The sequence below is a fragment of the Mustela erminea genome, chromosome 17 (assembly GCF_009829155.1).
Source record: "Mustela erminea isolate mMusErm1 chromosome 17, mMusErm1.Pri, whole genome shotgun sequence".
Lineage (NCBI taxonomy): Eukaryota > Metazoa > Chordata > Mammalia > Carnivora > Mustelidae > Mustela > Mustela erminea.
The window spans coordinates 3041780-3067917 of record NC_045630.1 but is presented as its reverse complement, the minus strand read 5'-3'; the positions used below and the strand labels follow the sequence as shown (position 1 = coordinate 3067917).

Below are 26138 nucleotides of genomic sequence, written 5' to 3'. Positions count from 1 at the left end.
TAGGGCAGCGACATAGCTCTGTCCTTTTCGTTCTCGAAGCCCCCGTGTGCTGTTTAGCTATCCATCACTGTTTTGATCGCATTGGCTTATGTATAGCTTTTGGATAGTACAAATGAACGTACTGTGAATATTATATACCAGTTTTTGTATAGATATATATTTTTATTTTTTCTGGGTTAATAAATACATATCTTGTGTGAGAGATAATATTTGCAGATGTTTTCTCCCCATCTGTAATCTCTCTTTTGTTCTCTTAACATTGTCTTTTCAATGGTGGAATTTCTTAATTTTGATAAACCCTAGTTTATAAATTTTTTTTCATGGATTGTGCATTTGATATAACTTAGACATCTTTCCCTAATTGAAAGACTATTTTTTAATGTTCTCTTCTAGAAGTGTTATACTTTTAAGATTTACATTTAGTTCTATGATCCATTTTGAGTTAATTTTTGTATATGGTGCAAAGTATTAATTGAATTCTCTTCATATCACATAAATATCCAGTTGCTTTAGTATCATTTGTTGAAAAGACCGTCGTATCTCCACTGACTTCCCTTAGATGATTCCCTTAGTGAATGAACGGCTTAAAAAACATATACTGCCAAAACTCTCAAGAAGAAACACATGGCTCAGTGGGTTAGACCACTGCCTTGGGCTCGGGTCATGATCTCAGGGTCCTGGGATCGAGTCCCGCATCGGGCTCTCTGCTCAGCAGGGAGCCTGCTTCCTCCTCTCTCTCTACCTGCCTCTCTGCCTGCTTGTGATCTCTGTCAAATAAATAAATAAAATCTTAAAAAACAAAAAGAAGAAACACATAACCTGAGTAGTCCTATACCTATTAAAGAACTCATCAGACACCTGCCTTCGGCTCAGGTCACAATCCTGGGATCCTGGGATCGAGCCCTGCATCGGGCCCCCCGCTAGCAGGAAGCCGGCCCCCCCGCTCTTCTGCTCCCTCCACTCCCTCTTCTGCCCTGTCTGTGTCTCTCTCGAAAACAAACAAACAAACAAAAACACCTGAATGTATAGTTTAAAAACTTTTCCACAAAGAACTTCAGACCAGGATGGTTTCACTGGTGAATTCTAGGAAACATTTAGGAAAGTAATAATGCCAATTATAGATAAACTTTTCCAGAAAATTTAAGAGGACAGAATACTCTCTGACGTATTCTGTGGGCCCACTCTTACACTGATACCAAGGCCAAACCAAAATATTACAAAAAATAAAATACAGATCAATGTTTATTATAGACATACATGCAAAAATCCTTAACAAGTGTTAATAAATGTTCCTCCACTTAATAAAGGGTATTTATGAAATATCTATAGTTAACCTCACTTCTTAAGATCAGGAACAAGACAAGGGTGTTTGATCTCACCACTTCTATTCAACATTATATTGGAGTTTCAAAGAAATAAGGCTCGCGAAAGAGATAAAAGACATCCAAATAGAAACTGGAGAAGTAAAGATATCTTATTTTTAGGCAAATTGATTATTTATGTAGAAAGTATTATGGAATCTATAAGAAAGTTACTAGAACAAACGATTGCATTTCTAAATATAAGCTGTAAACAATGTTTAACTACCATTTTTAATAACATCCAAAAATATCACATAGTTAGGATAAATCTGCCATATGATGGGTAAGAACTATACACAGAAAACTACAAACACTGCTGAGAGCAATTAAAGAAGATCTAAGTAGAGGAAGAGATACACTGTGTCACGGGTTGGAAGGTTCATTATTGTTGTGATGTCATTTCTGATTGAAGTCATGATAAAATGGAAATCATGATTCATGATAAAACACCCTGAAATAATGTACTGACGTTTGTCCGTCTCTCACATCTGCGCTTACTCCCTTCCCCTTCCTCTTCCTCATCTCGGGCATCTCCAAACTGGCCAGTGCATCGTATGAAAACCCTTTCTAGAGTGTAGAGCCTCATCCGAAAGGGAGAGGCTGAGTGTCTTCCATTTTATTGAGACTTTCAGTTAAATGGGCCCGAATTCATTTTTATATCTGCAGGAGGGGAAGACGTAGCTATGAGATCTTACGTATGCACATGTGTATACATCTGGAATTAAACTACATAGATGTCTGTGATAAAACTTCGAGGCTAAACTCTGAGACGTCAAGGGCTTTCTCATTAGTAAAATGTGAGCCAAACAGCCAGCAAAAGCACTGGGAATGAAAGCATTTTGAGCAAATTATGAAAGTGTTGGGGTCTCTGAGCTTCACAGACAGCTCTTGTCCTGGTTGGCTTTACTGTCCTGTCCCACTGGGTCAGGATGGCATTTCTGGCCCCATCCCACTTCCCCGGTCCCATCAGTCGAAACTGGTATGGGCTACAGGGACCAAAGAACACCTCCAGGGCCAGCTGGGGGTCAGTCAGGAAGAGCCACGGTATGTTGGGCTTGGCCCCGATGAAGGAGCCCAGCTCGTCCATGTACGTGATGTAATCCGTCTGCAAAGTCTGGCTCTGGCCGAACCTGAGGAAAGAAAAGGACACTTCGCAATCAGTGTCATGGCTGTAAACCAGGCACTGATTTCTTATTTTCTACCTTAGAAAGGTAGCATTTCAGTCAGCGCCTCCTGAATTATCCCACTCCTATTTCTCCACAGCATTGCATTTACCATTCTTTGGCAATAAATGACTTGATTTTTTTTTTTTTCTTTTCCTTCCTAATCTCTGTCTAAGTTTGATGTGATTTTGGTCTTCTGCCTCAGGCCTGGAGGGAAGTGGCCTCTGTGTGTCCAGATGACTGAGTAACTTAGCTCACCCTTTAATACATGGCTGTTCTTTACAGAACATCGCTTAGATCCGATGTTCGATTTTGGGGGCATGGCCTCATTTACTTTGATGAGCCCTGAAGAAAGGCTACCTTTTAAGAAGTGAGGTTGACTTTGGGGCCTCTCCTCTTCCTCCTCCGTATTCCTATTGGCCATGATACAAAGGGTGGTGAGTGGAGGGGGCTGTGTGACTTGCAAGCACATGGGAGTGCCCACGTCACAGAGCTGTCCTGTGAACTGCATGACATACGGGGAGCTTTTGTGCAGCTGGAAGCTTCCAGGTCTTCTCTGCTCTAGACCCTTCCCTGGCAACTATTTGGCGGCTCTCAGTGAATGAGGTGTCAGAGCTTTAAAGGGCAGAGAAACTTCTTATGCAGCCACCTATTCACCTGAATGGGATTCATGATCTAATTATTCTTTCAACAGATTTTAATACATAATTTGAAAAGGATTTACTTCTATAGAAGTAATTAACATAAAAAGTTACATGTAAGTATCGCGGATGTCTAGCCACGTGAATGACTTTCTGCAAATCCCATTTATGGTGTACCTAAGAACCCATGATTGGATGAATCAGAAATGAATATTCTTTTAGAAGAAAATAGCAGGGCAGGTGAACTCAGTTTAGTTCTTCACTTGGTTTTCTTATTACAGTGCTCCGTTCCTGGCTAGTTAACTTGCTGGCGGGCATGTGGCTGTTGGTAAGGACTTCTTGGAGACATGTGAGCCGGATAATTCTTTGTTTAGGTGGCCTGTCTTCTGCAAGGTAGGATGTTCAGCAGAATCCTAGTTTCTACACATTAGATGCCAATAGTATGCCTTCTATACTTGCAACAACCAAAAATGTCTCTGGACTTTGCCAAATGTCCCCTGGGGATCAAAATCACCCTCATTTGAGAAACTACCCTGGAGTGTAGTGTGCTCTATACACTTGTGTGATGTGTAATGACTATTATTTTCCTATCAAATATTGCTTGATCATAACAAGTGTTCCAAAAGTATGAACTATGACTAGTCAAAAATATTATAAAATACATAAACGTTTTCCTACATATAAAGGAAAAACTTAGGATTTGTTTCATTAGCAAGTACAATCTTACCACTTGAGTTTTTTCCCCATTTTCTCATCAATGTCATCCATCATTTCACTTGTAGTTGGCAAGGTACATGATTCTAGAAAAGAAACAAAGAAATATTGAAAAAGATGAAAAAAATCAGAACTATATAATGACATGATAATTTTTCTTGGTATTTATGAATTATGTCCCTAAGTGATTTTGTATCAAGAGGAGCTGCCTTGGATATCTTTAGTAGAATAACAACTTATAGAAATAGTCTTGAGAAGGCAATGAACCCCCTCTGTGAGTGGCAAAGCTGGCCTGCAGTGAGATAGTGACAGCAGAGAAGTCTGTGGCTCCAACTCACCCGGTCTCATCTACCTGTGACGTCGTGCGAGGCCCAGTCCTTAGCATGTCTGAGATACACCCCATGCACGTAATAGCTTAACAGTTCCTTTGTATTTCTTATTTGCATCCTCTTATCGAAAATTCTTTTGAGAAATAATCTGGTAAAATAGTTCACTCTAAGGTACATGGCAGTGGGAACAGACCCATGGAAGGAGGCATGGGTTTTCCATCAGCCTGCAGCCGGAGGGGATCTTCAGGGCCCTCAGAAAACTGTTCGTGTTTTGCTACAGTTTGTCAGTGGAGGGGGCATCTGACAAATATCTACCTATCTATTTATCTATCTATCTCAAATATAGCTCTTTGGCCCTGCAACAGTGGTAGGAAGCTGTTGTGACATTCACAGTGCAGAACACGTCCTCATCGTGAGCAGCCTCCCACACAGCCTGCCAGACCTGGCAGTCAGGTGTTTGCTAAAATTCTTGTCTGCGTTGTTCAATGTTGTGTCCCAAGTGCCAAGACAGAGTGTGGCACGTAGTGGTGCTCAGTAATTATGCAATGAATGAATAAATGATATATTTTGCTTCATGTAAATTCCTTGGGTTTATGAACTGTAGCCAACTTTTTTGGTAAAATTCCAGGTGCTTGGCATTGTCGTGCCTTTACAAGAAAAACACAGTGGAAGTATTTTACAGAAAGCACCCTTATAAATGATTTCATGACAGGGTTTTTAAAATAATGATTCTTTGTGGTACACTTGACATTGCTTACTTATCCATGACATTTGCAGAAAACATTTGAGTCTATGATAGTAACATTTTCTTCGTTACCTATGGTCTAAGTTTCTATGGACAGTATGTTAGGGGAAGTGTATCTAGATTGGCTCAGTCTTCTCAGCCCTTGAATAAAAAGGCACTTTAAGTAATAAGGATGATGAGTATGATTGCTGTAAATTAAGTCAGTATATTTGAGACATTGCTTTTCTTCACATAATCCTCATATTCTTGATTTCCTCACAAAAGCTCACTTGTGGCCACTGGAGACCGTGGGGTCTAGAGTGGAGGGAGCAGGAGAGGATGGTCAACAGAGTAGGCGTGGCCTGACTTTGCGGTTCTGACAGTTTGGCCCTGGGAAGGTCTCTAGCATCGCCCACAACATCCTCAGGACCTGTCTCACCTTCACAGTGTGTCTTGACATTGCTGCTACCTACCGCTGTCTTTCTCTTGCTTAAAGCTTTGCAAAGTACGTGGCGCCTGGGTGGCTCATTGGGTTAAGACTCTGCCTTCAGCTCAGGTCATGATTTCATGGTGCTGGGATGGAGCCCTGTGTTGGGCTCTTTGCCCAGCAGAGAGCCTGCTTCCCCCCCTTTCTCTGCCTGCCTCTCTGCCTACTTGTGATCTCTCTGTCTGTCAAATAAATAAATAAAATCTTAAAAAAATAAAAAATCTTTGCAAAGTCCCTCCAATTTCCCTATGAGAAGTCTAAGCTCTGTAAGACAGCTCCCAAGGCCCTCCACGGTCTAGTCCCTTTCTCTATTTCTTGCCACTCCCTGCCTCTGTTTTATATGTCCTTACAGAACACCTTAAGACTTCCCCTATTGTAACGTTCCCCTGGCTCTCTTTGGGACTGTGTAAGATCAAGGAGTATGTCTAGTTCCTTTATATTCCTGGCATCTAGCACAGTACTTGGCATATAGTAGGTGCTCAATAAATGTTCACTGACTAAATGGATAAAAGACAGAATGGTCCACCTACTTGCAAACACTTTAGCTGCCCAGCGAGCCTGCAGGTCAGCCGTGGGGATGGCAGCCCCAAGGGACTGGACAAGACCAATCACAGCCAAGGTAGGCCTCTCCATTTTGGGGGGGAAGATGCCTTTAAACAAGGTGACCTCATTGTTTCTGCTTTTGATGATGGAGTCATCAAGGAAGGGGTAGGCGTAATCATAGCCTGTTGCGAAGATGATGTAGTCAATGGCCTCAAACACGGTCCCGTCCTCAAACACAGCCGAGGTCTCTGTAAACTCCTTCACGCTGGGCTTGACGGAGACAGTACCACACAGGATGCGGGATGGAAGCTCGTCATTGAATACAGGTTCTTTCCTCAGGGGACTGTTCAGAAACAAGGAACAAAGGCTTTTGCTGTAACATACTTTGGTTCCAGGAAATATCTGCAGTAGTTCAGAGCACTAGAACCAAAGCTGAGGAGTGAAACATTAGCATGGGGACCACTGAGCTCTTCTTCTGTGGCAGGTTTTCTTCTATTGCCTGCAACAATCCTTAAGAAATTCTGTCTGAGGAGCGCTTGGGTGGCTCAGTCAGTTAAGTGTCTGCCTTCCGCTCAGGTCATGATCCTGAGGTTGTGGGATTGAGCCCTTCATCAGGCTCCCTGCTCAGTGCAGAGTCCGCTTCTCCCCTTGCCCCTCTCCCTGCTCGTGCTCTCTCTCTCACTCTCTGTCAAATAAATAAAATCTTAAAAAAAAAAAGAATTTCTGTTTGAGCTGCCTCTTTTGGCTCTTCGAAGCTCGAAGATTTCCTTATGAGCACTTACACGATTTGGTGATTCACCAAACAGATGAGAATAAAACTAATTCCTAGACATAATCAGTGGTTCCGAGGGCAGAATTTGGAACCAGATGGCCCAGGTTTATAATCTACCTCTGTCTCTCACGAGTGGCTACTTCTCTCTATTTGTTTCCTTGTGTGTAAAATGCAGTAGTGATGGAATATACCTCATTCTGTTGTGAGAATTAAATGAACATTACCTGTAAAGCACTTAAAACAGTGCCTGCCACTTACAAGCATCACTATTATAAATGAACTATTATTATAAATGAGGTCTTCTGTGAGAAAATCCAGTTTTCTTGGCAAGCTGCTTTATTGCCATGTTTGGTTTCCTTTACTTTGGTTGTTAAAATTCTAGGATTCAGGCATTTTGGAATTTACTCCAAATATCTAAAACAGTCAGAAAGTTTATAAATCATAGAATCTATGTATTTCCACACCATTCTCTATGTCTATAATTCTGCAACCTCTTCTTTTGCTTTGTCAGGTGACAAAAAGCAGGTCACAGTAAAGTCTGTTTTTCTCCCCTTGTCCCCTACCCAAGAGAGGAGTGAGAAGCTGCCGTCAGTACCTCTGGGTAACTGGAATGTTTTCCAAGATGGAGCCTCATTCTTGGAATGAATGGATTTCCAAATCTACATTTCAGTTGTCTAAAGGGCAAAGCCAGAATATGATTTGCATTACTCTTACAAGACAAAAGGTCTTCCCCCACCAAGATTTTATTTATCTATTTAACAGAGAGAGAGAGACAACACAAGAGGGAACACAAGCAGGGGGAGTGAGAGAGGGAGAAGCCGACTTTGCACTGGGCAGGGAGCCCGACGTGGGCCCCATCCGAGGACCCCGAGACCACAACCTGAGCTGAAATCAAGAGTCAGATGCTCTACCGACTGAGCCACCAGGTGCCCCAAGTATGCCTTTCTAATTAGTAGGTGTTGGTCTCTGGCTCTAAGTATATAAACAAATATTAATTTTACAGTGTATATCAGTTTTGCGAATTGTCAGTGTTTTACATGTTTCATGGGTCTTGACTGTCCCGCTAAAACGCTAGACTGTGTGGATGAGGAGGAGTGCACTTTAATTGTGAGATTTTCTGCTTTCTGAGACATGTCGATTAACACTACCTGGTTTGTTGCTCTTTAGATGCATACTAGAAAATTGAGATTAATAAGAACCAATATTTGTAAAGCTTGATAGTTCCCAAAATGCCTTAATTTTTTTTTTTTTTTTGCTCTTCCTGCATACCATAGTAGTCTCGATGAGTAGATATTATTATTGCTATCTCCATCACCTGTAGCATGGATAAGGTATTCCTCAAAAGACAGTTCATGAACTGGCTCAGCCCTCAAGATTCTGTGCTATAGCTTGAAGCTCCCATAAATGAATCTTGCATGTCAGAGGCATCTAGCTGCCTGCTCCTTTGCCATTTTGTATTTTCCCATATACCTCTCACCATTAGAGTCATTAGAGTATACCGTGTCACTTATGCACTCCTCACTTTAATCCCAATGACTTTTGTGAGATGACTTAAGTTAGACCTACAGAGAAAAATTTCAACTGAAACTAGTGCCCCACTTTTTTGGGGATGAGAAAATAGGAGTTACTTGTAGTACCCATTTAAAGGCATCAGGCCGTAGTTCTCATGCTTAAACCATGTGTTCATCTTCTTGACATATAACCAGTCGGAGACAAATGAAGGAAGGGCATTCCGGAGGAAGGTTGCGAAACGGGTCACGTACACCATGTCCCAAGGATAGCCATGGTCCCAAACCCGGCTCATGACCCAAGAACCACTTCTGCTGCTGATAATGACCTGGTGGGGAAGGCAACACGGATTTCAATACCACTCTGTAAGAAAGAAGCAGATATGACACAACAGACACGTACTGTGGGCCTCTCCATACATTTCCCCAGTATCTAGGCAGAAACATTTTTAGAGAGTTGGGTCAAGATGAAAAGTCCATGATTGAAACTAGATAGAAACAGAACTACTCTGCCCCTATACCCCAGAGGGCTGGTTCACAGTTGTTGAAATAATGAGAGCCTGTCATCTTGGAACAAGAGGGCTGTGTCTTCAATTGTGACAGGCCTAATCTTCACAGAGTCAGAGACATCGATGGTAGGGGACCAGCCAGTCCAGAGCCTCAGTGGTGGTGGATGGTGGTTGTTGCTGGGTTGGGTGGGAGAAATATAGCTTAATCTCTACCTGAAACTGGGCTGAGGAGATACCAAAGAGTTAATTCAGTTTTCTGTCTGAAGTCTCCTCTCTCCCTCCTTCTCACACACCCACTCCATGACCTCTGCTCGGGACCCAAACCATGGCAGCCGTCTCAGCTCTGAGACAAGTCCAGCTGCTCGTCTGTTACCATGCTTTTGTGACAACCCAAGGGAATTGAACGTCAGAAAATTCCTTAAGTTTTATTTATACTCACTTAAGAATTTGTTTATTGAGCATGTGTTTCCTTAAAAATAGGTTAAGTTCTCCAAGGTCTGTTGGTCATGGATGATTTAGCTTAGAGTCCTTTGGGAAGCCTTGCTTGACTTCATCCAGGCTAAGCTATCTTCTCGTTCTGTGGTGCTGCTGTTGCCGTACCTCATGTTACTGAGGTTCCATCCTCTCCTTTCTTGCCTGTCCTCTCATTTCCGCCCACCGACTGTCCCCGGAAGACAAGAAGTAGTCTGATTTATTTCTGTGCTTATTTCTAGTCTGACATGATTCTGGCATATAACCTGTGCCCCGTGTTTCCTGAGTCCTGGCTGTTGAGTTTTTGGATAAATGACAGCAAGAACCAGATCGTACGTGTCTTTCAGATCTTTGGAATGATAAGCACAATCAATGCCTTTTGTGTGGGAAGAGATAAGACACGCTGTGAAATATATAAGGGTGGGTCCCAACTAGCACCAACTAGCAACAGTTTGCTTGGAAACCATCAGAGCACAAAATTTTTTAAAAAAATGCACTCTTGGGACGCCTGGGTGGCTCAGTTGGTTAAGCAGCTGCCTTCGGCTCAGGTCATGATCCCAGCGTCCTGGGATCGAGTCCCACATCGGGCTCTCTGCTCAGCGGGGAGCCTGCTTCTCCCTCTGACTCTGCCTTCCATTCTGTCTGCCTGTGCTCGCTCTCTCTCTCTGATAAATAAATAAAAATCTTTAATAAAAAAAATGCACTCTTATCTACACACACACGCACACACGCAGGCACGCTTGCCTCTGGGTGGGACGGAATGTACTTCCTTGCTCGCCCGGCCCACCCCACCTTGCTTCCCTGGAGGATGTCTCAAGTCCTCCATGACTCAATGGGCACATGCCCAGGCAGAGCCCTTGTCTCAGGACATGGCCAACTGGAGCCGCAGGGCCTCAGCGTTGACTTAAGAGGGTGGCGTACCCCAGGCTCGTTTCTCAAAGTGTACCTGCGCAGCCAGACGACTGAGCTCTACGGCAATGTCAGATCCAGAGTTCCCCAGGCCGATCACCAGGACCCTCTTCCCCTTGAAGGCTTCTGGGTCCTTGTAGTCCCTGCTGTGGAGGTAGTGGCCTTGAAACCGGTGTAGGCCTGAGGGGAACATGAGGAGTACTTTGAGTTGATTTTTCAGAAGAAATGATGAAGACTCAGTTTTCATTTTTTGAAAAATTCCTATTATCAGTCTTCATTAAAAAAAAAAAAAATCTTCCTAGTTAAAGTGCATTTATCCTTTCTGTGGCTTTTGACACTACACCCCCAACTAAGTACTTACAGGGCCCTAAAAAGCCTACAGTATGGGAACTTGTGTTTTGACAGTAATAATAGCCAATGTTTGTTGAGTCCTCACGGTGGGCCAAGCCCTCTGCTAAAAGATTTACAGTCTAACATCTGATCTGTATAACATCTGTGGGTGGCAGATACCAGTGTCTCTATTTTTAAAAGACAGGGAATCAAGACAATGAAATTAAGTGACTAGTCTAAGGTCCTCTAAATATACTGCCTCTTAACCTTCAGGCCTTCAATCCTCTATTCTTCCTGAATCTTACTCTTTTAATTATTTGGCCTGTGAACAGCCTGCCTGCAGATGGGAAGTCTAATATGTTATGGCGGACATGGGTTTCTGCTGCAAGGAAAGACAGAGGGGAGGAGAAAGATTGGTTGCTTGTGTATCGTGTTTATTTGATGTTTGGCACTTTTGTACATTAGTGGAGTAATGGTGCTACACACAGACACACACACACAGAGAAATTTCTTTTTTTTTTTTTTAAATTTTATTTATTTGACAGAGAGAGATCACAAGTAGGCAGAGAGAGGAGGAAGCAGGCTCCCTGCTGGGCAGAGAGCCCAATGCGGGGCTCAATCCCAGGACCCTGGGATCACGACCCGAGCCGAAGGCAGAGGCTTCAACCCACTGAGCCACCCAGGCACCCCCACACACTGAAATTTCTTAAGTGAATTTACAAAATGTACCTATAGATGACTTTTAAAAACCCTTTCTCTAAAGAAATACTTCCTCTTCAGGTCTTCATCTGATCTCTGATTAGTAGGTCCTTGATTCTTTTAGCATAAGGGTTCAAGAGGCCAATTCTTACTATATCTCACATATCATCAGACTCCCAAATTTTGTTTTGAAATCTTTGGAAACTTAAGAATAATTATTATGTACCATCTGTGGAAAAGATCTAGCTCAACCCTTGACATTTGTGTATAAATTTTAGTCTATTGTATATTTTTCCAACTTACCAGGAAAAGAATCAGTTGGTAGGTTGGGGTACACATGATGTCCTGAACAAATCATTACAGCATCAAAAATAGCAGATTCCTGTTTCCCATCCTTCTCCGAAACAACTTCCCATTGTCCGGTGACTAAGAAGTTGGGGCATTTCTTTATGCTAGAAACCAGGGTCTTAAAGAAAACCAGAAAGAAATTTACAGTTATATTTACAGTTCTGTGGGTTTTAATTTTTTCACCATGTTTCTGTAGAGGAAATAACTGCCATGACCTCCCTGATCATTGAGAAATATATGGGAAAACATTAAAATAAGGAGTGATAGTGATTCTTCAAATCTCCCAAGGAAAATTACTCAGTGGGGGCATATTTACTTTTTTAACATCTAGTGAGTAGGTATGGGGTAGATTACACTGAATTTTCCTGTGAAAGATGCCATGTCATTTGCTTACTACCACCTTCAGCTGGCATTCCTGGCTTCTTTCTCTCTGACCCCATTTTCTATCAATTCCATAAATACGGGACTATCTCAGGGTTATCAGTCCTTATTTCTCCTTTGCAATGTACAGATACTCTCCCTTGGAAATATTAGCCACTTCCATAGTATGACTATTATGTAAATAAATATAAAATTATACTAAGTATAATACAACAATAAATAAATAAATAATAATAAACAAAAAGATAATAAATACTAAATAAAATAATAAATAAATAAAACAATTCATAGCTCTTGTAAGATGTGGAAAAGAAAGCCCTTGGTGACAGTAAATACAATCCCAGTTCATAAGTCTTTTTGGTTACTTTTCTCACTACATACGTATGTTTGCAATCAACAGTACTGAATGGAGATTAGGAACTCTAAACAAATGCGAAGCACTGTTGTTATTTGCGGAGCCCAGTCTTCTCTGCTATGGCTGCTGAGTCTCCGCATCTGAGGAACCAAGAGGGGGGGGGGCGGATGAGAGCAAGGACTGCGTTAGTCACTCATTTAAAATGTCGCTCTCCTCATCGTGGCAGAACTTCCAAAGAATGCCACAGCTTCTTGAACCACACCTCACTGGCACTGAACTCAAGAAGTGTAAGTATGGACTGGAGAACTTGGGATTGTTTATAAAACGTGACAGTGTGATGGCGGAATGTGCACTTTGACGGTGTAAGCACATCTAGTATTTTCTGCTGCGTTCTCAAAGCTCTCAGAGACCAGCGGAGAACATGTTCAGAGGAAAAAAACAACGAGACACAAATACTTTAAAATCCAAGCCAACATTGGATTGGCGAGCGATCCTAATATTTGGCTCTGATTTCTAGAGCAGAGTATTGTATCCTTGCTTCCCCGCAACGGATAAACATACTGAGATCAACAGCACCAGTTAGAAGCCCCTTACCTCAAACTGTATATATCTTAAAAGGTTCTTCTTTTGAGCAAATGTCCTTATGTATTCCTGGAGCTTGCTGTGGTGCATATAGTTGGGGAAGTCATCAGGATACGGGAAGTCTGGGAAGCACATCATCTCTTTGGAAGAGTTGGTGAATACGGACTGGTAAATGCTGGCTCTGCCTTCTTCGGCTTGGTTCTAGGAAGAAGGATAAAGCTCAAAAAGGGAGCCAAGAATGGCATTCTCTTCAGTGAATATTCAATTTTAGTTCAACTGAAACCTTTTTAATATGTAAAAAAAAAAGGACATTAAAACAATTCATAGCTCTTGTAAGATGTGGAAAAGAAAGCCCTTAGCATCGCACATGGCACAGAGCGGGGGCCTACACCTTAGCTCTCTTACTCGATTACCCCCGCGTTAACACTGTTTGTGGTCTCTAGAGTTTTCTTTCTTTTTTCCAGTCACAGCACCTGGTTCTGATCTCCTGCTCACAACACAACTAAGTGGTTCACAGGAGGTGGTAGTTCGGAATCTCCTTGCTCGGCTGTATGGCATTCAGTGAACAATCAACCAGCAACAGAACCTTCTCTTGAAGTGGAGGCTTTGTTTATTTGGCTTAGTCAGAATCAGCCCAAGGGCCCCTTAAATCACAGATTCCTGGCCCCATCCATAGAATTTCTGATTCAGTGTGTCTGGCTTGGGGCCTGAGAATCTGCGTTTCCCACAGTTCCAGGTGATGCTCAGGCTGCTGGCCCAGGAACCAGGCTTTGAGAGCCACTGCTCTCTCAGGAATGGATTCTGTGCTTGAGGAGTCCCTGAACCACCGGTTAGTGCTCCTCGCCCCTCACCAAACACACAGGAAATAGATGCCTCAGAACTTGTATTAAGTCTTGCCAGTGCATCGTGAAGCCACATCACTGAAAAATGGCTTTCTTTTTGAGAAGTAGTTGAAGGCTAAATGGAAAAACAAACATTTCCTCTCTGTTTTAAGGAGGATAAAAGTTCACACAATGTGCTGCCTTGAAAGTACTTTAACAAGCTGGCTGCCTCTGCTTCCTCGGAAACCAAAGAAATGCCATGTTCCTGCCAGATTCAAGATCTCCATCTCCCTGTAGCCCCGTACTGACCTCAAGAAGACACGGACAAAAAGTGCCAGGAAGGCCTGACAGGCTTATGTCTGGGGTGGGGCTGCTTGTGGCCTCCGTTGGAAGATAAAACTTGTTCTAGTCACGGTTTTTGTGTTTCTTATAAATAGCCAGGCTCAAGAGATTTTGACTTTCCTACAAGCCTCGCTTTGAAATTTCTGCTAAGGTCAGAAAAAGGGTGATGGCTCATGCCTGGTGGATTTTGAGGTTTGAGTCTTTCCCGTTCACCCACGGCCATACCTTTTGTTGGTGGTTGTGGGAGGAGACAAGGGAGGGGGTTTTCTCAGGTGTGGACTGAAGGGAGGGAGGCCTGAGCTTCAGGCAGCGACTGGTTAACAAAAACATAAGACTGCTGGGAAACAGAGAAAGACCTTGGGTTATTTCCACCCTGAATGAATCTCTGCTCTTTGCCTCTTGACCGCAGCCAATCATAACAGGAGGAGGAAGAATGTGTCCCCTGCAGCCCCTGGAATTCTCCCTGAAGGACTGTTCTACACCCGAAGGAAAACAGATGTATTACATAACAGCAGACATTGCTTCAGAGAGCTCGTATTTTCAGTTTCAGCATGTGGTGGGGTTTGAGCGGGGAGGAGGAAGTGAGACTCTGCCTCTGGCTGAGAGAGCTGTCCTAGACCCAGAGATCCAAGCAGCCGTGGTCACGTTATCATGGCCCGTCTTGGGTTATGACTGTGTCCCTGTCTCTCATCTTCCCCACTGGAACGTGGGCAACCGGAGGGCGAGGTCAGAGGCTAATCTGAGAATGTAGTGAGTGCATGTCAACAGTCTGCCCTGAGCTGCTTTCAGATTCCATCTCTGCTCGGCAATTCCACTTCTCCTGGTCCAAATACACCCTCAAGGACCCGCTCAAAAATTGTCCCTCCATCATGCCTTTCCTTGTCTCTTTCTTACCAACCAGGAGTCATCCTGTCTCCACCTCTGCCGAGCTCTGATCGTCTTTACTGGCCTAATCGCATATTCACTGATATTATAGTTAATCTAGGACTTGTTTTCTCTGATTTTAAAATGCTGGCTGCCTGTTGTACCTCTTACCTGCAGCTTTCCCTAACATCATGGCCTATGCACGGTGCACTCCCCAAATACTTGCTGAGTGAATAAATGGACGGGTGAGTGGAACAAACGTCCAGATGGCTCTGGTTCCACTGTTTTCCCCTTTTGTATTGCAGCAGCATGGAAGTCTTCTGAGGACATGAGACCTTAATCTTGGAGTATATGAAACTTAAAACATGCTCCCATGCAGCCTGCTAGTGTTTAAACCTTGTTTGGTTTCCATTTTGTGGACAAAGCACACGGTGAAAAGTTCAGAATTATTAGGTTTCTTTCTTTCTTCTGAATGAAAGTCCTGCCTAACAGGACTTGCAAGATAAAAGCTTACATAACACATATTTCTAAAGATCTCTTTCTCAGAGTGGATTGTATGCACCAAGCAACCTTTCTTAGACAAGAAGAACAGGTGGAGGATATCAAGGGACTAAAGTTTAGAGTATTTTTCTGTGTTTACATGCCCATGGGGCTGTTGGAGTAGAATTCTGCTTATAACCAGTGACCTTATGGGAAAGCGCTATCCCGTCTTGCAAAGAACCCAGAGTCTTAGATTGTACCGATCTGTCATCTGTTGCTTCCTTACGTAAACTTGGTGATCTTGGCACTGGTTACTTACAGATCCCTGGACGCACCATGTCCACTGCCTCCTTCGTGCCTTTCATGCTGGTCGCTCCTACCTAGAAACCTCTCTCACCGGTCCTGCACACCGTCGCTGACTGTCCGTGGGGTGCCGTTCACAGACTGCAGTGGGACTATCACTCTCTGGTGTTGTGTCACGTAACAGTCCTCTACTCTTGCTGTCTGAGAACATCCTTCGAGTCTCAGCTACGTGCTCTCCTTGCAGGAAGTTTCCTGGACCTGCTAACGTTTTCGTAGCAAACCCCCACCCTCTTCTAGATCTCCAGGCACTTGTTTGTTAAACTGACGGCCACCAAGGGCTGTCTCGTTGTTGCTCAGTTTTATAACCTCTTATTTGAAACTCTTAGGGCTAGATATATTTTGGAATTTGTAGAGTTTGGGGTTTTTCTCCATAACACTTCTAGTGAGATCTGGGACAGCACCCTGTAGTCAATGGCAAGAAAACTTCTGTAGTGAAACACAGAGTGGCACAAAGGAAGATTATAACTAGCCTAATGTCAAGTTCAACTCATGTTTTCTGACCATTTGACTTCAGGAAAGATTTTGCCATCAAACAAATTTTTGCCCATTTTCTATTAAAGGACCTGTATTATGGCTTACTTCATATTTTTCATCTCAGTACTTGGCACAAAACTGCCCAAAGAGATGTTCAAGCAGCATTTAGTTGTTGCTGATGAGATCATAGAGAACCATTTCATCTTTTAGGCTAAGCTGGCCACATCTCCCTGAACAAATATAAATAAAATCACATCCTTAAAAAATAATAGCTCTTGATTACTTCCTAATGGAAATGATCTTATATCTCATATGACACATCCAGGATTATAGGACCTCTCACTTTAAAAAGAAAAACCTCTTTTTAAAAAAAAAAATTATTCATTTATCTGACAGAGACAGAGATCACAAGTAGGCAGAGAAGCAGGCAGAGAGAGGGGGAAGCAGGCTCCCCGTTGAGCAGAGACCCGATGCGGGGCTCGATCCCAGGACCCTGAGATCATGACCTGAGCTGAAGGCAGAGGTTTAACCCACTGAGCCACCTAAGCATTCCTTAAAAAAACCTCTTGAGATGAAAACAAATATGTCCTAAGTTAGCACTGATATATTCTATTAGAGTAATGTATTGTTGTAGTTCCGGCAAGCACTGAGACAAATGTATTGTTGTAGTCTGGGCAAGCACTGAGACAAAGACAGAAGAGTTTGGTTACAAGGAGAATGGTGTGGATATGACGTCTTCATGTCAGTATGTGTCATCTACATCCAGTCACAATGGCTGGGAAATTCAGGACAGAAAGGATGGAAGTTTCCCTGACCTGGCTTTCAAAGTTTAAAAATTGTTTTTATAATGAATATTTTCTGATTATATCATTTGTCCAACAATGAGACTGAATAGCAAAGGCAATCATTTTTCTCTCTGGTTTTGGAGTTTGGAAACTCTTCAACAGTCACTCACACAACAGGCACAACCATTTATCATAACGTACAATATCTTTGCAATAGACACAGTGAATTATAACATCACATCCCATTACAGTTGGAAGGCATGTTAGAGGATACCTACTCTCCCGCCTTGACACTTGACAAATGAGCATTTGAGGTCCAGAAAGAACAGAAAGGACTTGCCTGAAATTAATCTTCTCAGAAAACCTAAGGTTGAGACTATAACTCAGAACTTCTGACTTTGGTCTAATTTTTTCTCTTCCTTTGTTTCCTTTCCTTTCCCCCACCCACCATGTTTCTAGGTTTTCTGAGCAGTAGTGAACAGGGATAGAATCCATTCCATTACATGGGGGGAGGCAGTGGTACATTTTTGTTTTTGTTACAAATTGCTGACATTGGCGCCCTTTAAAGCCTTGAGATCTGGGCTCTGCAGAGAGCAGGTAACAATGCAGGTAACAATGTTTCCTGAGCTAGTATGAAGTAGTTTTAAGTGACTGGACGGTAGCATGATGGGAGAGAGAAAATTTTACTTTCCAGATCTGGAGCTTATTTGACCTACCACCCAAGTCCGAATAGAATTGATCAGATTTGACTTAGGGAGCGACCCATCTCCCTTCTGTTGGTATCCCAGTGATGTCCCACTCACCGAGAATTTCCACAGGCCTCCAACATCATTGCTTCTCTCAAAGCAAGTGGGCTCCAGCCCCTCTTCCAGGCAGCACCGGATGGAGGCTAAGCCACTGACACCAGCTCCGACAATGGCCACTCTCTTCCCCATGGTTGCCAGGAAGGAGGGCCTGGAGAGAGCTTCTTTAGAAGAGTGTCCCTGAACACTTGGGATTTTTCAGTAGGAAGAACCAGTCAAGGTTTGCGCGTCAGGATCCTCACCTTAACACAAGAAAACATAAATGCACGTTAACAAGCTATGGTCATCATTTTTACCACTCTTGCTATAGTAAGATAATAAATCTGGCTGTTTCTCCTGCTTATTCAAGGTGCTCAAAATAGCAGAGTCATTGAATGTTGGAGCAGGAAGGCCCTTGAAGTTCATCAGTCTAATGCTCTCCATTACAAATGTAGCAATAGTCACTCCAAGAATGTTAGCGGTTACTTCTTCGACATCTCACAGCTAATAAGTAAAGGAGTTGGAACCGGAACTCAAGCCTTCTGTATGAAACCCACTGTTCCAAATCACCCCTACTCACTTTGAATGCTTGGCTCTAAGAGGTCTTAGTCTTAATGAGCTGACTTCCTTTCCCCCAGAGAACCAGCAGTTCTTTAAATGTAGAAGAAGATGGTGTTTAACAATGTCTTTTGATGTAAAAATTGAGGAAGGGGGAGGAGTTATTAGTCTTAAAGTAAAAATTCCCTTTTCCTTGCATATTTCATGGCGTAGAGTCCTGGTAAAACCTGGAAGAGAAGGCCTGAGTGCGGCAGGGACAGCAGACCAGGGGAGGTGATGGGGAGCAGAGGAAGAAGGGGACAGGGGAGGGCAAGAATGAGGTTCCTGGTTCTGGTTCCAAAAAATAAAAGTAACTGATACTGTTCACCGAAGCTGTAAGGTGAAACCTCTGGGAGATTAAAGGAACAATGGCTCTTTTATTCATTTTTGCTTTGGAACTACAGAGTATATAAACAGAGGCTGTGCACCTGGACTGTTTGTTAGGCTAATTGTGAAAAGAACCCTCAATCTTCTGAAAATGTAGGAGGGCATGATGTGAGGAGCTGAGTTAACACTTGGAGATGTTGAGTTTGTAAAACTAGTGAACTCAGAGGACAGCATCGTAGAGACACTGAGTCTTGTCTCTGGGTCCCTGCCACTGCTTCCCACCTTTCCTTCTGCCCTTCCTCCCTCCCTCCCTCCCTTTTCCTGAGTACTTACCACGTTATGTGTTACAGTAGTCTCTTGGGGATGCAAAGACGAAAGGTCCCAGTGCTGTCCATCCAGAAGCAGATGGTCTGATGGTGAGAGATGATTGAGGTCGCAATGGAGGTTTGATTTACTGAGTGCCAGCCCTCAGGTGGAAGCATGAATCCTCCTAAGAGAAGACTAAGAGAGGCTTCAAGAGGAAGTGAGAAGAGCACTGAGTTTTGAAGGAAGAATAGAGGCCTGCCAGGTAGTCAAGGAGCAAGGAACACATGACAGGCAGAGAGAAAACTATGTGCAAATTCACAGAAAAGTACAAGAACTTGATAGATCCAGCTACAATTAGTTCTGTGTTGCTGGAGTCATAGGGGATAGCAGAAGGTAAATGGGACATGCAGAGCCCAGATTCTGAAGGATATTGAAGTGCCGCCCTCAGTGGGTTGGATACCATCTTCTAGGTTATCGTGTTCCATTCAAGAATTCTGAGCAAGGCGGCAGGGAGCCTGCTTCTCCCTCTGCCTCTGCCCTGCCATTCTGTCTGCCTGTGCTCGCTCTCTCTCCCTCTCTCTCTCTGACAAATAAATAAAATCTTAAAAAAAAAAAAAGAATTCTGAGCAAGGAAGTGACAAGATCAGAAAAGGTCAGATCCACATGGATGCTAGGCAGAACAGAAGTCAAGCCAGACAGCTAGATTCATATGGATAGTGGTTAGAATCAGGGTACCAGGAGGTAATTTCAATAGTCTAGAACAGAGACGCTGAGGGTCTAGAGTAGAGCAGGGTCAGGGGAATGGAGAATAGAGAGACATAAGAGAGATTTAGGAAATCGATGTTTGGGAACCTGTTGATGGATTATAGACTTGATGCCTCAAAGAAGGTCCTTCCAACTTTGAAATTTTATGCTGCGATTTACATGCATATCACTCTTGATTTAGTGCAGACAGCAGTAACCCATCTATTTCACAAAGAATGGGACTTAGTACAGGAATTAGGTTCATGCCACAGATGGAAGGACTCCAGGAGCAAAAACCAGGGTGCACCTGCCACCAGCCTTGTAAGATCACGCCTCTGGAGCTACCGTCTGATGGAGACGGGAACTGCCGTTGCTTCCCTGACACGTGCAGGGAGTGGGATGTAGAGTTTGGCTGATGGAAAATGATTATAGATCAACACAGTCACAGAAACTCAGCCTCTGCTTCCCTTTGCCTTCCAAGCCCAGGTATCTCTCTCCCTGGAAAAACCCAAATCACATCCAAACCCTAACTGCAAGGAAGTCTTAGAAATATAGTTTTTAGCCTTCTCATCCTTGTGCTGGAGGAGGGAACCCAGAGGGGGTGGGAACAATGTACCAAGTGTCACTAGGCACTGTCTAGACCACTGGTTTATGTGGTGTTAAGTGGAAGCCATTCCTGTATTCTTAGACCACCCGACATTCTCTGTACTTCTCCAGTAGTAACACAGTAAGTCCTCAGCGATTTATTCTCCTGGTTGTGTATTTTGTGGTCATTCTTACTGGCCTTCAGATCTCTCCTCTGTAAAATGCACAAACTGAACTACATAATTACTAAAGTCCTTTTAACATTCCATGACTCTCTTAATTCACTTGAGTAAGCCTCAGTAAAGCTTTTCAAAAATAGAAATAAAGGCCAGCGATGACACAAATGCGTTGAAATTGCCCAAGAGGATTTCTTGTTTGACATCCAGTTGTCAAGAAGTGGACTTAGTTTGCTGCCGAGAGCGTTTGTTAAATGGGAAGTTGCAGCTCATAGAGTCAAGAACGTGGAACATGAGAGAGAATCTTTGGAGTAGGTGTCTTTGGGAAGAGCAGTTGGTGTGTTGTGTGTCTGTTGGTGTGTTGTGTGTCATTTTCCATCGAAGAAATGGAATCAAAAGACCTGCTTCTTGAAACAAACATGTCGTGGGGCTCGATCCCGCCACCTGGAGAGCAGTTTAGGGGCTCTGTGGAATTTTGGTCTGCCTCATATTGCCTGAGAAATTGAGAGGGCGGGGTTTGGGCTGGCTGACTGTGATAGGGCATTGCGTTTGTGTTGTGTTTGGCCAGAACCCCAGAGTTTATTGAGACAAAGCATATATAAGGGTTTCCTGGGGGGCCTGATGTGATTCGCCAAAAGAGAGCTAATATGGGGTCATATTAGGTCCTCTCTATTAGGGCTATAGAAGTGTCTGCCAGGATAGAGTCCATTCTTCTGGGTCAAGAGAGCTGGGGAGAGGTCACCATTGTTTGGGGCCCCTGATGTATAAGCCAAGACACCCATACAAGTAAGAACTAGTTATAAACATCTGCTTGCCCAGAGACCTGGAAGCTGCAATATGATAATACCAGTGAAACTAGATCTCTGGCCACCCCACCCTGCCCCCTGCTCAGTGTTTTTTTAACCTCTCTTTCCCTTCCCTCCTAACTCCCTTCCTGGCCTTCCTGGGAGCTTCAGAAGCCTCTCCCATTGGCATCATGGGGAGGGAGAGTGGAAGCATAAAGTGGTTAAAAAAAAAAAAAAAGCTTCAGGCCCCCCTTCCAGGACCTTATGCTCCCTTGGCATCAGACCCAGGTGGAGGTACTAGAGAAAAGATCAGAACTTTAAATGAAGTCCAAGTTTTTGATCTTCACATGGGAGATCAGATCTTCCATTTTCTGAGTTAAGAGTGTAGTTTGTGACCGAACAAGACCGCAGAAATGTCTATTACCTGAAAGTGATCAGGAAAGTCATGAGCTCAGGGGTCTTTCCCTGTAAGTTCCCGCAGCCTGACAGCACCTTTGGGGATACAAGTGGGGGTACTTCAGGTACTTAATCAGATGCATGATAATGTGCCCAGAGTTATGTGGTAGATTAAAGTGAGCAAGACAGAAGCAACCGGAGAACATTTTTCAAAGTGCCCCGGAGCTGCCTCTTCAGCTGTGACCCTGGGTGTGATGGAGGACCAGGAGGCAGAAATGGGTTCAGACCAGAGAGAAGGTATTCCCCGGGCTCCTCCCCAGCCCCACCAGCAGGGAGTCCATCTCCTGGATGGTCCAGCTCGCCATGGCCTCCCAGCTTCCTGCTGTTTCTTGTAGCTCAAACCACGGAGGCGACCGCAGCCTGAGCTTCACACTAGACTTTCCAAGACCTGGTTGAGGATCAGACGGAGGTCAAGGAACGCACGTAGACTACCCACAGCTCTTCAGAAAGTGTTACCTTCCGTTCGTTGTCTCCTAACGCCCTTGTAGGGTAACCATGGCCGTGATTCTGTTTACTGAGGCTGACACGGAGCTGTTCGAGCTGATTAAAGCAGCGAACGGTTATGTCTTCACGGCGTGTCCTCTCTACCGGCTCGTGGAGCGAGCGTCGGGGAGCTCCGACCCGGGAAGCGTGGAGAAGGCTCGCGTCCACATGGTCGTCCCGCAGATCCTGCCGGGCCTCACCGCGTGCCGGGCGCGGGCTGCGGCACTGGGGTGCGCGACAAGAGGAGGAGGGCACCGGCCCGAGCGGTGCGTCGTCTCGGGTCTCGGGCGACTCCAGGACGCGGCAGGCGAAATGCTCCCGGTGCCGACGGGGCGCTGCCTCCCCGCCGCGGCGCCCGCCGTCGTTCGGGCTGACCGTTCGCTCCTGGACCAGGCAGCGGCTAAGCATGTCACACTCTTCCGTTCACTCGGTGGGCACCGGGGGACCCGACGCGCTGCTCCCGCGACGCTACGCCGGAACGCCCGCGCCCTAGGCTCGGACCACCGGGTCCGCAGCGACCGGCGCTGGGACTGACGCTTTGCCGGCTCCTCTCCCGGGAGCAGAAGCAGGGCAAGGTGCGCACGTGCCCGGGGCGTGCGTGAGGTCGGGCCCCGGCAGGCCACGAGGACGCTGCGGGGGGACGGCTCTGGCGGCGACCGCACAGCGGCCGGGGCTTAGGAAAGGGCCTGCCCCACTCAGAGGGGCAACGCGCTTACCCTGCGGGCAGGGGCGGAGGACGGTGCGCATCCCTGCTTGTCTTGAAGCATGAGAAGAAGAGTGGACAGACAGACAGAGAGAGAGAGAGAGAGAGAGGGAGGAAAGCCCGTCGGCCCCAGGACCGCGGGAGCAACGCACACGCCCTGAGAGCGCACAGGGAGGGTGAGCACGCAGCTGGAAGAGCGCGAGGGGTGTGAGTCGGGGGAGGAGCGTGTGACTGGGGGAGGAGCGTGTGAGTTGGGGGAGGAGCGTGTGAGTTGGGGGGAGGAGCGTGTGAGTTGGGGGGAGGAGCGTGTGACTGGGGGAGAGCGTGTGAGTCAGGGGGAGGAGCGTGTGAGTCGGGGGAGGAGCGTGTGACGGGGGAGGAGCATGTGAGTCGGGGAGGAGCGTGTGACGGGGGAGGAGCATGTGAGTCGGGGAGGAGCGTGTGACGGGGGAGGAGCGTGTGAGTCGGGGAGGAGCGTGTGACTCAAGGGGGGGGCATGTGAGTCAGGGGGAGGTTTACCTTCCCTCCGAACCTTCCAAGCCTTCTCTCCAGGTGATGATGTTTCTTTGCAAGCGATCTGGAGAACAGGCTAGTGGTGAAGGACTGAGAAAGGGTAGATAAGCAACTCAGGAAAGGGGAATTTGGCTTTTAAGAGACATCAGTGTCTTAATCCAAAGGAATGTATTTCTAACGGTGGAACTTTGACGGTGGAGAAGGTCAGGTGGGTGGAGAGTGTATTTTCCATAAGCAGCGTGGCCGTCATCCTGGTTCACTCGGCACCGTCTCGGAACGGCTGTGCTGGCGTCTTCCTTCCCGGAGCCCTCTCTCACGCGCAGAAGTGGTCGGCCTTGAGAGGGAAGTGATCTGGTCCCCTTACTTATTGTAAGAGATGCTCTTACCCCAGCTCAGATCGCATCCCCGAAGGCCTTTCAGCCTCTACAAATATGGCTGGCTCTCTTTCTGGTGGCTCCTGTCTTAGATCAGGGTCTGTTTTCTGCAAACTGCGTACAGTGTAAATGCAGAATAGCCTTCTGTAAGACTCAATTTTACTTATTGAGCTGTTCTACTTTTTAAAAAATTTCTTTATTTGACAGGCAGAGATCACAAGTAGGCAGAGAGGCAGGCAGAGAGAAAGAGGGAGAAGAAGGCTCCCTGCTGAGCAGAGAGCCTGATATGGGGCTCTATTCCAGGACCCTGACCCCAGCCGAAGGCAGCCGCTTAACCCACTGAGCCACGCAGGTGCCCCTGAGCTGTTCTACTTTAAAAGACAAGTCTACCAAGATGAACCATTATCTTACACAATGCAAACATACTTTTCCCTAATTGTTTCCCCAAGGCTGTGACTCAGAGCAAATGTTTCCAATTAGGCTTGTTTTCCAGCGTGCTTAGGTTTTGACACTCATGTGGGTGGTGATGTTGTTAGTAGCTTTTCCCAAAATTCGGGTTTCCACCAGACTCTTTCTTTTCTGACCTCCCAATCTTTTTCTAGTCAGTTTTATAGCATTCTAAACGTTTTTTTTTTTTTTTACTGTAAAAAGTATACTTGTTTTTTAAATTAATGCATAATTAAAGTGTAACATTATGTTGGTTTCAGGTATATGTTATGATGTAATATTTTTATATATTGCAAAATGATCACCACAATAAGCCTAGTTAACATCTATCAGTTTCAAAAATTTTTTCTTATAATGAGAACTTGAAACATTTACTCTCAGCGACTTTCACATCTATGATACAGTATTATTAGCTAAAGTCACCATGCTGTGTATGTATTACATACTTATAGCTTATTTTTTTTTATCCCTGGAAATTTGTACCTTTTGACCCCTTCACCCATTTTCCCTGCTCCTTATTCCTCACCTCCAGCAACTGCCAGTCTGTTCTCTGTGTCTATGAGCTTCGGGGTTTTTTGGTAATTGTTTTTGTTCTTTAAGGTTGCACATATAAATGAGATCTTGGTATTGGTCTTTCTCTCTATAACTTATTTCACTTAGCATCATGCCCTCATGTTTGAGCTCTATTGTCACAAGTGGCAACACTTCATTCTTTTTGGGGCGCCTGGGTGGCTTAGTGGGTTAAGCCTCTGCCTTCGGCTCAGGTCATGATCTCAGGGCCCTGGGATCGAGCCCCACATCAGGCTCTCTGCTCAGCAGGGAGCCTGCTTCCTCCCCCTCTCTGCCTGCCTCTCTGCCTACTTGTGATCTCTGTCTGTCAAATAAATAAATAAAATCTTTTAAAAAAAACTTCATTCTTTTTTATAGCTGAATAATATTTGATTGTATTTATAGATACCACATTGTCTTTATCCACTCATTCGTCAGGGGACCTTAGATTGTTTCCATATCTTGGCTATTGTAAATAATGTTGCAGTGAACATGGGGGTGTGTATCTTCTCAAATTACTGTTTTGTTTTCCTTGGGCAAATACCCAGGAGTGCAATTGCTAGATCATAGGGTAGTTCTATATTTACTTTTTTGGGGCATCTCCATACTCTTTTCCAGAGTGGCCACACCCACTTACCCCCTTTTCTGTACATCTTTACCAATATTTGTTATTTGTCTTTTTCATGAACCATTCTGGCAGGAGGGGGGTAAGTCTTACCGTGGTTTTGATTCACGTTTCCTTGAGGATGGGTGATGCTGAGCACCTTTCCAGTAGCTGTGGGTCATTTGTATGTTTTCGTTCTAAATTATTCTTTAACGGTGCCCTGTTTCAGCCATTAGGTGGTGAACTTCTTTACCTCAAAGACCAAAGATCTTCCTATTCTTCTACCTAGGGCACTGCCAAGCCCATAGCTGGTGTTCAATAAGTATATTTTTATTAAATGGCTGATTAGCTACTTGGGGATTCTAGTGTGCTTTGGAAATACAGAGTTCTGCCTCCTTACGGGGCTGCAAAGAATTTAAGAGGTGGTACAATCCGCTCCTCCCTTCAAGGTGATTAAGTTTGTTACAAGATGATGGGACAACAGCAACTACCTGGTCAGGCTCTTGGACTTTTTACGGACTTCCCCAGTTTTCAAATTCCGTAAGTAGTCTGTGGTTTGGATACCACACTGAGCAGGAATGGTTTTCACAGGGTGCCTATTACTTGGCTTCGCTGGGCAACAGACTAGGGTTTTGGAGGGGATGCAAGAGTTTACTTTGGACCTCCTGGTAAAGTGTGGGAAGCCTGGTGCTTACCAGACAAGATGGTTATTGCAGAATGCGTGAGGATCTGGGGATATTTTCCATATCATG

The 26138-nt window shown here is 44.7% G+C and overlaps 1 protein-coding gene across 4 annotated transcripts; it reads right to left on the bottom strand.

Moving 5' to 3' along the window:
• Window positions 1-1390: 1390 nt before the first annotated feature.
• LOC116575865 (putative dimethylaniline monooxygenase [N-oxide-forming] 6) lies at window positions 1391-19465 on the bottom strand. 4 transcript variants are annotated; one of them, XM_032317472.1, is made up of 9 exons: window positions 18995-19465; window positions 17759-18000; window positions 12839-13027; window positions 11464-11626; window positions 10169-10311; window positions 8372-8571; window positions 5950-6305; window positions 3893-3965; window positions 1391-2491 (listed from the first exon to the last, which is right to left on the bottom strand). In XM_032317472.1, the coding sequence occupies exons 2-9, from the start codon at window positions 17888-17890 to the stop codon at window positions 2149-2151; spliced, it is 1599 nt and encodes a 532-aa protein (XP_032173363.1). In that variant the 5' UTR covers window positions 17891-18000; window positions 18995-19465; the 3' UTR covers window positions 1391-2148. The 4 variants fall into 4 exon arrangements, with proteins under 4 accessions (XP_032173363.1, XP_032173362.1, XP_032173361.1 ...); XM_032317471.1 differs by lacking the exon at window positions 18995-19465 and adding an exon at window positions 18318-18643; XM_032317470.1 differs by lacking the exons at window positions 17759-18000; window positions 18995-19465 and adding an exon at window positions 14215-16520.
• Window positions 19466-26138: the final 6673 nt, after the last annotated feature.